Source organism: Emys orbicularis, chromosome 9 (genome assembly GCF_028017835.1).
Source record: "Emys orbicularis isolate rEmyOrb1 chromosome 9, rEmyOrb1.hap1, whole genome shotgun sequence".
Lineage (NCBI taxonomy): Eukaryota > Metazoa > Chordata > Testudines > Emydidae > Emys > Emys orbicularis.
This window is the reverse complement of record NC_088691.1, coordinates 101,829,465-101,848,258: the sequence shown is the minus strand read 5'-3', so window position 1 is coordinate 101,848,258 and position 18,794 is coordinate 101,829,465. Positions and strand designations below refer to the sequence as shown.

Below are 18,794 nucleotides of genomic sequence, written 5' to 3'. Positions count from 1 at the left end.
TTCTAGAGAGCGACTTTATCATGGCAGTTTGGAGCATTTAGCCCTTATTGTTACTTTTTTTTTTTTAGGTCATATTTTAAAATATGTTAATGCTGAAACACAAACCATAGAAGCCGATGAGGCACCTAAAATACAAAATATTAACAATGAAATAGAAAACACTCAAAGTCAGTGAAACTTCTAAGTATGAAGGTGAAGAGAAATAACTTCCTTGATGGAGCCTGTTGTATTTAGAGTCCTGGGTGCGCCTCAGTCATTGCTCTTTTAATGGGATTGCATTATGACTAAGAATCCAATTAGTTGACAGCACATATTGAACCTATATTACATTGTAAAGTCCTTCACCTTTAATTTAAAAAGCATATTACATTCTTTCTTTGCCATTGGCTATTTGCTGTTCCCTTGCGTTCTGTTTACCTTTTGGGGACTAAACCATAATTCTACTTATGTTGTACTTGTCCGTTTGGCAAATGGTAGATTTCTTTTGGCATAGCTCATAAGGGTCTGTGAGGAAAAACCCTTATTTTTTTTTTTATGTTGACACTCTTGTCAGACGTCAGCTTTTGCTTAAGGTGCCTATTTATTTAATACCTTCATACAAGTCATTTATTGTCTTAAGCCTCTGGGACTTTGGGTTTTGTTTGTTTTCTTTACTGTGTAACCTAGCATAGTATGTTCCCTTTTCTTGTGGTCTTCCACTGCTTCCTTTCCTTAATAAGCACACCTTCCTTGCTAATGTAAATGTGCCGTTAAATAGTAGCTACTTTGTAGCAAGTGTTCTTTTTTTTGTTTGTAAAATGCTCTCTATAGCAGGTTACCGGAGCAAAGCCAGGCGGCACAATAGTAGAATTCTTGTTTTTAGCTTTCCAGAATGTACTCATTAAATTTTCTGTGGGTGTACTTCTGTCTTTTTAAAAACAAAAACACCTATTATGTCAGCTAATAGCCTTAAGTAGACTCGTCCCAGGACAAAATAGACCCTTTCCTGTCTTCCCCACTCCTGTGTAGAAAAAAATGCTCATGTGTGATCTTGGATAATGCAGAAACAAAACTGCTCTATATTCTAGACAAAGACAGGTTATGCTTTCCAGCTGATGCAGAGTATGGTGTGCATTTCATGTGTAACTACCCTCTGCGCTGAGGGTAGGGGAGATGTTTCATGTTTGAATAAAATGTCTTAATTCTGGAGGGAAGGGGAAACTTGGACTCCTATATCTTATTCCCCTCTCTCCTCCCTCAAATGGTCTAGGTATTGGTTTCACAGGCAAACACAACAAATGCTATTTCCCAAATCCCAGTCATGATGGAGAGTAGCAAAATTCCTGTATCCTTACTTAAATTGAAGGAACAGTACAGTATGAATGCTACTTAAATGAGGGACTTGCAGATTGTAGCATTTTCCTATGTACTTATTTGTCTGCACAGGCAGGTTAGGGTGACCAGGTAGCAAGCGTGAAAAATGGGGCTGAGGGGTAATAGGCACCTATATAAGACAAAGTCCTGAATATCCAGACTGTCCCTATAAAATCAGGACATCTGGTCACCCTAAGGCAGGAGTAACTAAATACTGAGGGCTTCTCTACACACAAACTAAAACCAAAATAAACCAAGTGGGTGCATTTTGTATCATAAGTTATATTGGTGCCAGTCTGTGTGTGAACACTCTTATTTTGGATTCAGAATGTCCTATTTAGATTTAAAAACAACTTAAGTTGAATCGAAAAAGGACACTCTTAATTTGAAATGAGCACAAGCAGATTTGTACTGAAATAACTTGGGGCTGGTCTACACTACTGCGGTAAATCGATCTAACTTACGCAATTTCAGTTACATGAATAAGGTAACTGAAGTCGACGTAGTTGGATCCACTTACCGTGGTGGCTACACTGCTGTGTCAATGGGAGAGCATCTCCCGTCGACTTCCCTTACGCTTCTCAGGGAGGTGGAGTACACAAATCGATGGGAGAGTGTTCTCTCATCGATTTAGCGTGTCTTCACCAGACCCGCTAAATCGACACTCGCTGCATCGATTGCAGCAGTGCCAATCTACCGGTAAGTGTAGACATGCCCTGAAGGTGGGAATTACAACTGATTTAGGCTATGTCTACACTTGCCATTTAAAGCGCAAAATGTCCCTTTTTTTGCACTAAAACCGTGGGAACGTCTACACTTGTTAATGACTTTTTGCGGTGAAACTCAGAAGTTTCACCACAAAAAGAAACCACCTTCACGAGAGACATACAGTTCTTTCCGCTGTTCTTTTTGTGCAGTTGTGAAAGTGAAGACACGTTCTACCTGTGTAAACACCTTTTGGTATCCTCCGGAGGATAACCCACAGTTCCAAAAGTGACCACTCTGGCCAGCATCTCCGCTGCTCTCACACCAGGCAAACAGACGTCCGCTCCTCCCTCTGTAAGCCCCGGGAAGTTTGAAACTCCCTTTCCCTTTGTTTGTAGATGTGGCGGGGAAAGCAGCCAGACAACAGGGGGGGTTAAAAAAAATGCCACGAAAGAAACAAGGAAATAATGGGGCTCCTGAGACATGAAGCAGGGCATCACGGAGCACTGAGCAGGGACCCAGAATGCCTTCCGCTCACCCCCCTCTTCCCACAAGACCTATCGAGAGAGCTGCACTGTGGAATAGCTGCCCTACAGCGCTGCTCTCATCGGGGATGGAAGTGCTGCTAGTGTAAACACTCTCTGACGCCTGAGGAATTAAGTGAATACACAAACTAGCACTTTTCTTTCACCGGTTCCCTATCACCGGTGAAACTTACAGTGCAAAAACTCTGCAAGTGTAGACATACCCTTAGATAGTTTGATTCCAGTTTGTGTGTAGCTACACCCTGACTTTGACCTCTGGGAACTCACCTCAGTTCAACTCTGAAGCTGCCTTCGGTAGGAAATTGCTTATAGACTAATCCTGCCCCTCCCACCCCCCATATTATTTCTCACAGTTGTCACGCTGCACTTGTGAGAAGTCCCAAGCAGTGCAAGTGAATGCATTGACAATTACATTCTCAGTAGTTGGTGTCATCCAGTCAAGATTGGGCTCACTGGTATCTGTTGCTCTAACCATACCGATATAGCTACAGCAGTACAATCCCCCTAGTATGAAGGCATTATACCAGTATGAAGGTGTTTAATACCTGTATAGCTATTCCTGTACAGGAAGAAGTATTGGTAGAAGGCACCTTTGCACCAGTATGACTGCATCCACATTAGGGGTTGTACTGGTATAAAAATATATTGGTTAAAAAAATCATATCCAGAACCAAAATAATTATACCTGTGCAAAAAGTGTGTGTAGACCAGGTGTGTCTGTAGCAGGCCTAACAATGCAAATGGCAACTAGAGGCCTACCCTGTTCTCAGTCCCACAGCCATAGGTACTAATAGCTTTATTGCAGGAGGAGGAGGAGTTTGCCCTACGCTCTTCAAACTCAGCAGTCTGTTACTCTTCAACTAATTTGATTTGGTTTTGGGTTTTTTAACTGTTTTCTCTGTGAGTTGTTTCTGTTAACTTATTTTTTTAATCTTCTTTATTTTAATGTGTGCCTGTTTGTCCATAAAGGGATATTACTCTCTCAGCCCTTGTGATGACGGATATGTAAGTTTCTATATCTTCTTTATATCTTTCACATTGCCTGCTGCAGCCTGTCACATTCTGTATTTCTCTTCTTGCTCTGTGTATGATAATTTCACTTGCTCTATTTTCATTCATACCGAGTCACTGACTGTTATAGACACTAGTTATTTTTTTAAACCTATATAAGGGTTTGGGGAACCCTTGCATGGAGAACAAGATATAAATTCCAATGGAACTCATTCTGTGTAATGCATTTGACACAAAGCACCTCAACTCAAGAGCTGCTGCATTAATACAGCTTTTACCTGAACATAGCTTCTTTATAAAGTGTAGGAGATGTTTGTTTGATTTGTGAGCCTTAATACTTAGCACTTGAATAGCACATTGCATCTTCAAAGTTCAGTGCAAACACTAGCTAACCCCCGCAACACCCTGTTAAGTACGTCGATAAACTGCTTAAGATAACATGGCAGAGATTCACATTCTTTTCCCTAGAAGAGCTACTTGTATTTTTTTTTTATCACAAATTGAGATCGGGTACTCTAAACATGATCAAATACCACAGCATTTTCATTTAAAAAACCGAAAACAACATAGTTCAGGGAGTGCTGATTGTGCCTTCTGCACCCCAGATGGACATTTGTATTCTGACAACATTACAAGTGCATCATAAGCATCTGATGTTGCCCATAGACAGTGCATTCTTTGCAGAGAAAGGATATTAGTCTGCTAAACAATCTAGTACGAAATCAAACCATAAAGAACTACTGACACCTCCTTTAAAAATGTCAAGCAATGTTCTGTTTAGAAAATCGTGTGTGTGTGTGTATTTTCCCCCTGCACTACTCCTGTCTTTAGTAAGGATGTTTGCATAAAACATGATTTTTTTTTCTCCTCCATTTGCTGCTTTTACTTATTCCTCCTCTGAAAATACAGTGAAACCTGTAGAGCTCACCCTTAGTGGATAACCTCTTGTTTTAGGAAACTGCCCCAAAGTATCCCTGAATGCACGGGGCCAAATGTAACCTTAGGGTATGTCTACACTACAGGATTAATTCGAATTTATATAATTCGAATTTAGGAAACCGATTTTGTAAATTCGAATCTATTTGGCCACACTAGGCACCATTAATTCGGTGGTGTGCGTCCAAGCTACCATAGTAGCATCGATTTCCAGAGCGTTGCATTGTGGGTAGCTTTTACATAGCTATCCCATAGTTCCCGCAGTCTCCACCCCCCTTGGAATTCTGGGTTGAGACCCCAGTGCATGATGGGGCCAAAAACATTGTCGCAGGTAGTTCTGGGTACAGCCTCCCCCTCCCTCCCTGAAAGCAACGGCAGACAACCATTTCGCGCCTTTTTTCCTGAGTGAACTCTGCAGACTCCATTCTGCATCAAGCATGGATCCCGTTGTGCTCCAGAACGCAGTCTTGAACATTATAAACACCTCGCGCTTTCTCGTGGAGTTTATGCTTACACAGGACCAGAAAAAAGAGGCGAGGAGGAGGAGGAGGCGGCGATTGCAGCGCAGCGACCAGCGTGATGAGGACATGGACACGGACACAGAATTCTCTGAGACCGCGGGCCCCGGTGCTTTGGAGATTATGATGTTAATGGGCCAGGTTATAGGCTTTGAACGCCGATTCTGGGCCCGGGAAACAAGCACAGACTGGTGGGACCGCATAGTGTTGCAGGTGTGGGACGATTCCCAGTGGCTGAGAAACTTTCGCATGCGTAAGGGCACTTTCATGGAACTTTGTGACTTGCTTTCCCCTGCCCTGAAGCGCCAGAATACCAAGATGAGAGCAGCCCTCACAGTTGAGAAGCGAGTGGCGATAGCCCTGTGGAAGCTTGCAACGCCAGACAGCTACCGGTCAGTCGGGAATCAATTTGGAGTGGGCAAATCTACTGTGGGGGCTGCTGTGATGCAAGTAGCCAAAGCAATCACGGAGGTGCTGCTACGAAAGGTAGTGACTCTGGGAAATGTGCAGGTCATAGTGGATGGCTTTGCTGCAATGGGATTCCCTAACTGTGGTGGGGCAATAGATGGAACCCATATTCCTATCTTGGCACCGGAGCACCAGGGTACCCAGTACATAAACCGCAAGGGGTACTTCTCAATGGTGCTGCAAGCACTTGTGGATCACAAGGGACGTTTCACCAACATCCATGTGGGCTGGCCGGGAAGGGTTCATGACGCTCGCGTCTTCAGGAACACCAATCTGTTTAAACGGCTGCAGCAAGGGACTTACTTTCCGGACCAGAAAATAACCGTGGGGGATGTTGAAATGCCAATTGTTATTCTTGGGGACCCAGCCTACCCCTTAATGCCATGGCTCATGAAGCCATACACAGGCAGCCTGGACAGGAGTCAGGAGTTGTTCAACTACAGGCTGAGCAAGTGCAGAATGGTGGTAGAATGTGCATTTGGCCGTTTAAAAGGTCGCTGGCGATCCTTATTGACTCGCTCAGACCTCAGCCAAACCAATATCCCCATTGTTATTACTGCTTGCTGTGTGCTTCACAATCTCTGTGAGAGCAAGGGGGAGACCTTTATGGCAGGGTGGGAGGCTGAGGCAAATCGCCTGGCTGCTGATTACTCGCAGCCAGACACCAGGGCGATTAGAAGAGCACACGATGAAGCGCTGCGCATTAGGGAAGCTTTGAAAACCAGTTTCATGACTGGCCAGGCTACAGTGTGAAATTTATGTTTGTTTATCCTTCCTGAAAACCCGCCCCCTTTATTGACTCATTCTCTGTAAGGAACCCACCCTCCCCCTTCCCCCAGCTTGCTTTCAAAGGAAATAAAGTCACCATTGTTTAAAAATCATTTATTCTTTATGAATTGATTAGAAAAAGAGGGAGAGAACCTGAGTGGGGTTTGGGAGGAGGATCAGCGGGAAGGAAAAGCCCAGTAAAAAAAGGTTAAGAAAATGGCAGCCTTTTGCTTGGGCTGTCCACTGGGGTGGAATGGGAGGGTGTACGGAGCCTCCCCCCCCCGTGTTCTTACACATCTGGGTGTGGAGGCTATGGAAAATGGTGAGGAGGTAGGGGGGTTATACAGGGGCTGTAGCGGCACAGAACCTGAGTGGGGTTTGGGAGGAGGATCTGCGGGAAGGAAAAGCCCAGTAAAAAAAGGTTAAAAAAATGGCAGCCTTTTGCTTGGGCTGTCCACTGGGGTGGAATGGGAGGGTGTACGGAGCCTCCCCCCCCCGTGTTCTTACACATCTGGGTGTGGAGGCTATGGAAAATGGTGAGGAGGTAGGGGGGTTATACAGGGGCTGTAGCGGCACAGAACCTGAGTGGGGTTTGGGAGGAGGATCTGCGGGAAGGAAAAGCCCAGTAAAAAAAGGTTAAAAAAATGGCAGCCTTTTGCTTGGGCTGTCCACTGGGGTGGAATGGGAGGGTGTATGGAGCCTCCCCCCCCGTGTTCTTACACGTCTGGGTGTGGAGGCTATGGAACATGGTGAGGAGGTAGGGGGGTTATACAGGGGCTGTAGCGGCACAGAACCTGAGTGGGGTTTGGGAGGAGGATCTGCGGGAAGGAAAAGCCCAGTAAAAAAAGGTTAAAAAAATGGCAGCCTTTTGCTTGGGCTGTCCACTGGGGTGGAATGGGAGGGTGTATGGAGCCTCCCCCCCCGTGTTCTTACACGTCTGGGTGTGGAGGCTATGGAACATGGTGAGGAGGTAGGGGGGTTATACAGGGGCTGTAGCGGCACTCGGTTCTCCAGCAGCCGTTCCTGAAGCTCCACCAGACGCCGGAGCATGTCTGTTTGCTCACGCAGCAGCCCCAGCGTTGCTTCCCGACTCCTCTGATCTTCCTGCCGCCACCTCTCATCTCGAGCGTCTCTCCTCTCCTCACGTTGGTCCCTTCTGTCCTCACGTTGGTCCCTCATGTCCTCACGTTGGTCCCTCCTGTCCTCACGGTCACTGGCTTCTTTCCTATACTTGCAAACCGTCTCCTTCCACTCATTCAGATGAGCTCTTTCATTCCTGGTGGATTGCATGATTTCGGAAAACATCTCTTCTCTCGTTTTTTTTTTACGACGCCTTATCTGGGATAGCCTTCGGGAAGGAGGAGGGAGGCTTGAAACATTTGCACCTGCTGGAGGGAGTGAAAAAAGGAGAGAATTTTTTTAAAAGATACATTTTTCAGAACAATGCTTATACTCTTTCACGGTGTATACTATTCACATTACATAGCACATGTGATTTCTGTGCAAGGTCGCATTTTGCCTCTTAATATTGAGTGCCTGTGGCTTTGCTGCTAGAGATCACAGACGCAGGTCGGGGCAACAGAATTCACCTTGCATGCTGCCATGGTAAGCCACTGTCTTTAGGCTTCTGCGCCCTGCTTTCCCACATACCAAGCAAAGCCCGTTGTGCTGCAGTTTTCCTGTTACCTTGTTTTCTGCTGCTGAAGGTTAACACCCCCCCCCCCCCCCCATCCAATTCTCTGGGATGAGTGCTTTATCCCTCCCCCCACCGCGTGGCTGGTATCAGGGAAGATCCCTGCAGGAACCAAACTAACACCCCCCCCCCCCACCCGCCATGAATTCTCTGGGATGAGTGCTTTATCCCTCCCCCCACCGCGTGGCTGGTATCAGGGAAGATCCCTGCAGGAACCAAACTAACACCCCCCCCCCCCCCCCCCATCCAATTCTCTGGGATGAGTGCTTTATCCCTCCCCCCACCGCGTGGCTGGTATCAGGGAAGATCCCTGCAGGAACCAAACTAACACCCCCCCCCCCCACCCGCCATGAATTCTCTGGGATGAGTGCTTTATCCCTCCCCCCACCGCGTGGCTGGTATCAGGGAAGATCCCTGCAGGAACCAAACTAACAACCCCCCCCCCACCCGCCATGAATTCTCTGGGATGAGTGCTTTATCCCTCCCCCCACCGCGTGGCTGGTATCAGGGAAGATCCCTGCAGGAACCAAACTAACACCCCCCCCCCCCCACCTGCCATGAATTCTCTGGGATGAGTGCTTTATCCCTCCCCCCACCGCGTGGCTGGTATCAGGGAAGATCCCTGCTAGCAAAACGCGAAAAACTCTGGGCCAATCCTCCCCCCCCCCTTGCACTTGGCTAAATGCAGGGAAGGATTTCTTTTCAGCCACAGGCAAACAGCCCAGTAGGAACGGCCACCTCAGTCCCCTTAATTAAATTCCCTTATTTCAACCAGGTTACCCTAAGCGATATCACTCTCCTGAGGATTACACAGCAAGATAAAGAACGGATGTTGCTTGAATGCCAGCAAACACCGGGACCATACGCTGCCAGGCTCTGTCAGGCAATGATACCAGATTACTTGCTACTAGCATGGCGTGGTCAAGTGTCCTACCATGGAGGACGGAATAAGGCTGCACTGCCCAGAAACCTTGTGGCAAGGCTTTTGGAGTACCTCCAGGAGAGCTTCATGGAGATGTCCCTGGAGGATTTCCGCTCCATCCCCAGACATGTTAACAGACTTTTCCAGTAGCTGTACTGGCTGCGAATGCATCCCAAGTGCTCAGGGCAAATTAATCATTAAAAATGCTTGCTTTTAAACCATGTTTTATATTTTAAAAGGTAAACTCACCTGAGGTCCCTTCCATGGGGTCATGGTCTTGGGTGCTGGCTTGGGAGGCTTGGGAGGGTACTTCAGTCAGGGTGAGAAACAGTTCCTGGCTGTTGGGGAGAACGGAGAGCTGGGTGCTCTCTGCCAGCTCGTCCTCCTCCTCCTCCTCTTCCCCTTCCATGGAATCATCAGGTGTACCTGATGAGATTATCCCCAGCTCGGAATCCACAGTCAGAGGTGGGGTAGTGGTGGCGGCCCCCCCTAGAAATGCATTTAGCTCAGCGTAGAAGCGGCATGTCCGCGGCTCTGACCCGGAGCGACCGTTTGCCTCCTTTGCTTTTTGATAGGCTTGTCTGAGCTCCTTGACTTTCACGCGGCACTGATCTGTGTCCCTATTGTGGCCTCTCTCCATCATGCCCTTGGAAATTTTTTCATAAGTTTTGGCATTTCGTCTTTTCGAACGCAGTTCAGCTAGCACTGAATCCTCTCCCCATATAGAGATCAAATCCAGTACCTCCTGTACGGTCCATGCTGGTGCTCTTTTTCGATTATCAGCCTGCATGGTTACCTGTGCTGATGAGCTCTCTGTGGTCACCTGTGCTCTCCACGCTGTGCAAACAGGAAATGAAATTCAAATGTTCCCGGGGCTTTTCCTGTCCACCTGGCCAGTGCATGCGAGTTCAGATTGCTGGCCAGAGCGGTCACAATGGTGCACTGTGGGATAGCTCCTGGAGGCCAATAACATCGAATTGCGGCCACACTAACGCTAATTCGAATTGACAAATTCGATTTTGGCGCTACTCCGCTCGTCGGGGTGGAGTACAGAAATCGAATTAAAGGGCCCTTTAATTCGAATTAAATGGCTTCGTTGTGTGGACGGTTCCAGAGTTAATTCGAATTAAAGCCACTAAATCCGAATTAAAGGTGTAGTGTAGACCAGGCCTTAGTGTACCTCCATTGAGCTTCACCCACTGAGTACAAGCCAGGCCCACCTGTACTAAAAGATCATCTCCATTAAGCAACCCATTTCTGTTGATCCTTTGAGTCATCGTTTATCATGATTTTCACTTGGTGTTTGACATTCCGCTCACTTCTGCAGCTGCCAGTTGTGAGGTTTTAACAAGAAGGATTGATTTCAGGTGAGGAATTAGCAGGAGTGAAAGGACCCTTGGAGAAACACGTATTGCTTTTTATGCTGATGTTCTTAGTATAAGATAGATAGAAAGATGCAAATTAAAAATTATTTTCAAAGCTATCCACAAAGCATCATTGGCCTCCAGCTAGATGGCATTTGTTAAGCTCATAGGGGTGGTTCTTTTTTTCCACGCAATATTTCAATTCTTTACTCATATGTTGTATACATTCTAATATGCTGGTCCCTGAGGCAGCCTTTTAGTGGGATCACACTAACGCACCATGATAATCTTGCACTGTCCTTTGATTCATTTATAAGTGATCTATTTTAGAGGATCTATTTTGTACGAGAAAAGAGAAATTTGCATAAGACAAAAAATATCTGTAGTATTATAGGAACTGACCATGGGCCAGATCTTCAGATCATATAAATTGGCCTAGTTCCAGTTACTTCAGTGGAGTTATGTGATTTACACAGGCTCAGAATCTGGCCCATTACAGGTTGCATCTGATTTTTTGGTTGGCACCAGCATATTATGAATAATGAACAAGTTCAGCATCCAAACTGTAGGTATATTGTTTATATTTCAGGGTGCTAGTAAGCTGTACTGAGCCTGAACTTCGATCTTGTAATTTACATCTTCACCAGGCACCTACGTTTTTAATTCTGACCTCAGTTACACCTCTGTAAATTCAGCGAACCTGCAAGTGGATAGAAAGCTGGCTAGATCGTCGGGCTCAACGGGTAGTGATCAATGGCTCCAAGTTGGCAGCCAGTTTCAAGCGGAGTGCCCCAAGGGTCGGTCCTGGGGCCGGTTTTGTTTAATATCTTTATTAATGATCTGGAGGATGGTGTGGACTGCACTTTCAGCAAGTTTGCCTATGACACTAAACTAGGAGGCGTGGTAGATACACTAGAGGGTAGGGATCGGATACAGAGGGACCTAGACAAATTAGAGGATTGGGCCAAAAGAAACCTGATGAGGTTCAACAAGGACAAGTGCAGAGTCCTGCACCTAGGACGGAAGAATCCCATGCACAGCTACAGACTAGGGACCGAATGGCTAGGTAGCAGTTCTGCAGAAAAGGACCTAGGGGTCACAGTGGACGAGAAGCTGGATATGAGTCAACAGTGTGCTCTTGTTGCCAAGAAGGCTAACGGCATTTTGGGCTGTATAAGTAGGGGCATTGCCAGCAGATCGAGGGACATGATCGTTCCCCTTTATTCGACATTGGTGAGGCCTCATCTGGAGTACTGTGTCCAGTTTTGGGCCCCACACTACAAGAACGATGTGGAAAAATTGGAAAGAGTCCAGCGGAGGGCAACAAAAATGACTAGGGGTCTGGAGCGCATGACTTATGAGGAAAGGCTGAGGGAACTGGGATTGTTTAGTCTCCAGAAGAGAAGAATGAGGGGGGATTTGATAGCAGCCTTCAACTACCTGAAGGGGGGTTCCAAAGAGGATGGAACTCGGCTGTTCTCAATGGTGGCAGATGACAGAACAAGGAGCAATGGTCTCAAGTTGCAGTGGGGGAGGTCTAGGTTGGATATTAGGAAACACTATTTCACTAGGAGGGTGGTGAAGCACTGGAATGCGTTACCTAGGGAGGTGGTGGAGTCTCCTTCCTTGGAGGTTTTTAAGGCCCGGCTTGACAAAGCCCTGGCTGGGATGATTTAGTTGGGAATTGGTCCTGCTTTGAGCAGGGGGTTGGACTAGATGACCTCCTGAGGTCCCTTCCAACCCTGATATTCTATGATTCTATGATTCTAAGTTTTACACTGGCTTTTCACCCTAGTAACTGAGATCAGAATCTGGCTTTCAGCTGTATGTTGTACCACATAAAATAATGTAGACGAGCCAGTTGGATGGATGCAGAGCTACAGTATTTGCTAAATCATCTTTGGTTTTTGGCTCTCACATTTTCTTTTATAAACATTGATTTCCCTTTGAACTTTTTTTTCTATTCAACCCTGGTCACATTCATGCTTCGCTTCTTTCTGTAATGAAGGGTTGCCATCTGTAGCTACTTTGCATTATGACAGAATTACTTAAATTAATATGGCAACTGGGTCGGCTTTGGCAAGACCTAACACAGCTACATTAGTCATAGGCCCATGACCCTGCCAGATTGAGCTGTGCTTGGGCTATTGGTTTTTTATTTCCTTATTTAAAGATGCCTAGTCTCTGCATTCACTGTGTAGGTTTGAAAAATTGGCTGGCCGCAAGGCATATTTTGTGTGGGATTTTGTACAGAATGAACCCTTACAATGTCACAGATACATTTATATACCGTATGTTCCTCTTAATCATTCAACTGGCAGCCTGCAAAATACTGTTATTCAAAAGGTTAAAAAATATCAGCGCCTGTCCCATGCAAAGAAAGATCAGGTGCATGGTGTCAGGGTGAGTAGATGGCTGTTAAAATGGCCTGGCAAGTCCTTTTAATGTTAGCTAATTGTAGCTAAAGAGCAACATTGCACTGGGTAAACTTGAAAACCTGAGGGGAAGCATTGTCTAAAACAGTGGTTTTCAACCTATGGTCTGCGAATCCTAGAAGTCCCGCAGACTGTGTCCAAGATTTCCAAAGGAGTCTGTATCTCCATTTGAAATTTTGTAGGGGTTCGCAAATGAAAAAAGGTTGAAAACCAGTGGTCTAGAATTTAAGTTATGGGGACTGTGAGTTAGGGGGGTCTTTGTTTTCACCTCTCTGCACCTCAGTGTCCCTAGCTGCAAAGTGGGGATTTACTTACCAGCATCACTGGGATTTTATGAGGCTTGCTTTATTATAAGATACTCTGAGATCCTTGAATGGAAGGGCAGCGTATTTATAGAATACTTGGCCTGATGTTTTTGCTGTTTCTCCTACAATTATTTCTGATATCTGTTTTTAAATAAGTCCAGTTCTCCTCCAGAATCCAGTTTCCCCTTCTGCTAGACCCATGATACATTCAAAATCCCTATGCTTATGACATCAGAGTTTGCTCCGTTGCCATAGAAATAACTATGATGCTAATAGTTCAGTATTATGACTTCGGTATAAGAATCAAGAAAGAGGGGAGGAGGGATAGCTCAGTGGTTTGAGCATTGGCCTACTAAACCCAGGGTTGTGAGTTCAATCCTTGAGGGGGCCACTTAGGGATCTGGAGCAAAAACAGTACTTGGTCCTGCTAGTGAAGGCAGGGGGCTGGACTCGATGACCTTGCAAGGTCCCTTCCAGTTCTAGGAGATGGGATATCTCCATTTATTTAAAAAAAAATTAGGATTCAATAGAGATCAAAAATCTTAGTGCCAAATTGGCTCCAGTACCCCTTGTAGTCCCATTGAGTGCATTATGCAAAGCAGTCCACACTGGGATCCATACATACTGTAAGTAGATCCAGTTACCTTTTCCAGGTAAATTCTCATGTCACTTTATACATATTAGGAAAGGAGCATTGAACGTTAAATGCTTTCCCAGTGTGAAAGTCCATATTTAAAGGGCTTTGTGGAAACCATGATTACAGTGAGTATTTTATTTGTTACTAAATTTTTAATGGGATCAGTTTCTTTCAGATCTCTTCTTTTTTGCCCCCTGTGGTAGTGGATGTTGTGCTGTGCTATTGTATGTAGAATGTGCTGTTCATGAACCATAAGGGGTTTATTATAGATAGAGATGGGTTGGTGTGAGAGAGATCTTAGTGGTCAGACTTACCCACAGGTATTGCTACCAGGCCTCATTATCTTTGAGTCCTTGAGCCCTTGTTCTGGGACATTTCTCCTGAAAATGCCACCTTACTAAAAAGCAGCTTAATTGTGTCAGTCAACCAGTGTGCCTAATGTTGCTGCTCTCTCCCAGGTGTGCTGCTCTCCGGGCTACTATATCCAGGTGTGACAGTGGAGGAAATGGGATTGTGCCACTGTCCAGAGGGTATTCAAAGTACATAACTTAATCATGAGTATGTGAATGCCTGAATTAGATAGACCCAGATGAGCTCAGGACCATTTGATGTTTTGATGTCAAAGGGAGAGAGCTAAAACCAGTTTTTATAGTTTATGTAAAGGTATTTAACTAGGAAAATATCCTGAGACTGGAATCTCCCAGATCAATACCAAACACAATGAATCAAAGTAAGCAAACAAAAACATTGTGAAATATGCAGGATGTTGTGAGTGGAGTGGGGCTTGCAGTATATTTGATTTGGCAGACTTAGTTATAGGAATTTTGTAAGGGGTGTGTGTTCCACTCCCAGCTTACTGTGGGACAAAGTACCTTGTAGCTAAGGGAACAGCATTTTTATGTCGTACTGAGTAATAAAACAGGAGTTAAAATTGGAATATTATAACTAAAAGGATTGATTGCTCTGCAGTTCTTTCTTTGGTTATAAAGCCCCATTGAAGAAGGCTGTAGAGTTCTCAGTAAAGTCTGTCTTTATTCATAGAGATGGCCACAACTTTAAAAAAAAAACTGTGGTGGCCTTATACCAGAATATGTTGTTCCAAAATTGAATGTAAGGCATAGAACAGTATTAAGATTTCAGTTAAGATCTCTTCAGACCTAATCAGCTGTGGCCTGAGAACAAAGCGGTGTACAGCTGTCCCTCAGCATACAGTATGGACAGGCATAAAGTGTGACTTAGATGCTTGTCCAAGGCCAACTGAAAGCATCATGGAAACTGAATGTATAGCCCTATAAATCATGAGTGTTCTAGTAACAGCACTGGCTAGCTTTCAAATGGCTTTCTGTAGAAATCAAATAACTTACTAGCAATGTTTTACTGCTATTCTTGTTCTCATAAAGTTATTTTAAAATATAGGACCAAACAAGTTCCAAAAATAAAACACATTTGTTAAAGAATTATAATTATTATTTATTTTAACTCATGTTAACCTAATTTCTGTAGCAGTGTTGTTCTCTGGCCGAGTCAAACACTGTCTGTTTCCTGCTTGTGCATTATTTAACAGCCAAGAGCATTCATTTAATTTTATTGCAGTACCCATCCCTTACCTAGCACTTTTCATCAGTAGATCTCAAAGCAATTTACAAAGAAAGTCCAGTATCATTATTTCCATTTTACAGATGGGGAAGCAGAGGCACAGAGAGGTGAAGTGTCTTGCCCAAGATCACCCAGCAGGCCAGTGGCAGAGCCAGGATTAGCACTCAGGTCTCCTGAGTCCCTAGTGCTCTTTTCACTAGGCAACACTGAAATGTTGCAAATTGGCTTTTGTCGAAGTAATCATATATCTGGGCACAAGGAATCCACCATCTTTGACAAGATTAAATTCTTCATGGCATCTTGAATGATTCCATTATTTGCCATTGATGCTTCTAAACTATGTGCAGCCAGATTCAAAAGCAAAAATCACCACGAATGTGGTAAAAGTGACTATACAGCATTAACCCCAGAACAATTATGTAGAAGTAGGCATTTAATTTTGCACGAATAAAATGAGCCCATCACACTTGACCCTGAGAGCAGGTACAGGGGGAAAAAAAGAGCCCCGGTACATGAGCTAGTATTGTAAACCAACTCCTGTCCCTAAAGAGCAGGTGCTGCTTACACTGAAAAATAGCTTCTTCCATGAGTAGTTCCATTGATTTCAAGGGACTACTCCGGGAGTAAGGTAATAGTCAGTGTGGTTACGGATGGCAGAATTTGGCCCTTAATAGACTGTATACTTTGTCTACAATCATACCACAGGCAAACACCTCAGAAAAAGAAATTGGCCTTACATGGCGGGCCCTAGAGGTCAACAAAGCCAGGCATTGTCAGAGAAGCGAATGCTAGAGTCTAGAGCCGTGCACCAAGAGCGTCCTGCCCTCAGCATTCTGATATAGTCGTGGCAGGATTTTGGGAGTGAGGCAGAATCTCTAGGCTGGCCAGGAGCCAGTCCAGAGCAAGCACTTTGCCAGGCCACATCAAACTGCGTCAGGAAAAACCCCAAGTTGTTAGGTCTTTCGATGAACTTTCTTTATTAATTGTCCCACTTTATCAGACTGACCTTAAGAATTCCCACCGTGTAAGAATTTTCCCAACCCATAGTTTCTGTAGCTCAAAAAAACAAAATTCTTCCAAAAACTCCTCTATAACTTCCTCTAGTGCATGTCCTTTGTTTTGGTTACAGGGGACACATGGTAAGTCAAGTTTGTGTGTTCACAGCACATCACAGAAATGCTGGAAATGAGGTCTTTCCTGAAGGGCCCACATTGAGAAATAGAGATGTTTTCTATACTATTATTTACCCAGGGTACAATCTGATATTCTGAACAAATGTGTTCCTCAATTCTCCAACCTGGCTTGCCTTTTACACTGCTCGGCTATGAGAGCAACCACTCCTTGCCTGCTCTGAGACAGCCTCTAGCATGTAAATTACTCCAAGCTATACTGTATGAGTGCTTAGCCAGCCACCCATGAATTACATTGTAGAGTGACACCAGCAAATTCCCAGTCCCAGACTTGTCCCCAGAAATGTGTCTCTTGTACTGCCGAGCTCTTTCCTTCTGGACAATACAAGTTCACAGAAAGTCCGTCATTTTATTAATAGAAAATAATATGCACAAATCCTGTTATCTCAAATGAAGTTTCCCAAACACTTCAATTTTAACATGCACTAGTTTAGATAAAACAATAAAGCAAGTTTATTAATTACAGAAGGAAAGAGTTTAAATAATTACAAATAATGAGGCATAAAGGTCAGAATTGGTTACAAAGAAATAAAAGGTAAAATGCCAACTAATACCTAACTTAACAAGCTAAGTGAACATAAAGCAAAGGGATCTCTCTCGCCACATGTTCTTTTGCAATCTTACTGGCTGGATGCCTTTCAGCCAGGATCTCTCCCCCAGTCCATTGTTCCTTTCCTTGTCCTTCAGGTGTGGAGGTCATGGCCAGAAAGAGGGAGGAGAGAAGTGATTTGAGGCCTCTCTTCCTCATTTTTATCCTTTTCCTCTTCTTTGAGAATCGTCTCCAGGTGGGGTTCAGGAGACAGGAAGTCTGGGGAGACGAGAACTTCCAGCTGCTTCTTTGCCAACATGTAAATTTCTCACTCTCACTCTTTTTCCTGCCAAAATATGGCCACTTAACCAGGCGATAATCCATCTAATTATGTTGACACCTACCTGTCTGAGGTGTTGGCTACACTTTTGTCTCTGGGAACTGGTTTGAAGCGGTTTCCCTAGACTTGGAACATGTTTTATATAGTAGAATTTTATAACTTTACATACAAAGTTGCCACACACATTTTAGCAGGACAATAATGTTCAGCAGATTGTGAGTTTTCAAATAATACCTCACAAGGCATACTTTGTATAAAATGTATCCTAGTCTTGTAAAAAGGATGAACATAAGAGTACAGACTATCACATACCCTGCTAGTGATCTGAGGCATTTCCTTTGCCATCGGTGTCATTTGTCCATCCCCCTCCCCCTTCCAGCTTACCCATGTTACTTTTCCTTTTGCTTGAACATGCAGTGCAGTCACTGTTGTGCTAATTTATTGTCACAGAGCTGACTAAGGCCTGGTCTACACAAGGAAATTAGGTCGGTATAACTATGTCGCTCGGGGTGTGAAAAATCCAGACCGACATAACGCCCGGGGTAGACAGCGCTAGGTTGACGGGAGAATTCTCTACTGCCTCTTGGGGAAGTGGATTATGTACCCGCCCAGAGAATTCCTACCATCAGCGTAGGTAGCATCTTCACTGAAGTACTACAGCAATGCAGCTGCAGGATTTTAAGTGTAGACAAGCCCTAAGGTGCTAGAAATGATTTGTGATTTCATTGCCAGCTCAGGTAGGAGACAATGGTTTTGGGTCAGGGGAAAGCTTTGTTTAAACAAAACTTACCTTTAATATTTACAAAAGCATCAAGGAAAATGAAAAAAAATAACTGAAAGGTAAATTGAATGTTCATATTATATATAATATGACACATTTGAAAGACTTTTCCACTGTGAAAAGTAATTCCTGCAACATGGGAGCGCTGCTGTCAAGACAGGTTAATTTTAAGGCCTAAGAACCATTAATTGGCTCTTGTGTACAGTATTCATTGATGTAAACATAACATAAAATGACTGTCAGTGCAACTGTAAGCTCATTCCATTTGTGAGAGAAATGTTCCTTGTACACCTCTACCTCGATATAACGCTGTCCTCGGGAGCCAAAAAATCTTACCGCGTTTTAGGTGAAACCGCGTTATATCGAACTTGCTTTGATCTGCCGAAGTGCGCAGCCCCGCCCCCCCCCCCCCCCCCCAGAGTGCTGCTTTACCGTGTTATATCCAAATTCGTGTTATATCGGGTCGCGTTATATCGGGGTAGAGGTGTATTAGTAAGGGATACCTCTTACCATTGTGAAACCTAAGTGTTCAGTGGTACGTGAGATGGAGTCATTCAATATTCTCTGTGGTGATTCCTGCCTTTTGTCTTCTAAACTTCCCAGTTTTAAATCGGACAATAGACATTGATTATATGGTCTCTCTTGAAAGAGCTTGGTTATAAAAGAAGACCAATTTTAAAAGCATAAGTGGTAATGAG

The 18,794-nt window shown here is 44.5% G+C and overlaps 1 protein-coding gene across 1 annotated transcript in view; it reads left to right on the top strand.

Moving 5' to 3' along the window:
* Positions 1-18,794, top strand: part of ARMC9 (armadillo repeat containing 9) — a 115,487-nt gene that overhangs the window by 38,636 nt on the left and 58,057 nt on the right. The window contains exon 10 of the mRNA XM_065410958.1: positions 3,573-3,608. Within this exon, the coding sequence (XP_065267030.1) occupies positions 3,573-3,608 (36 nt within the window). The remainder of the gene's footprint in view (positions 1-3,572; positions 3,609-18,794) is intronic.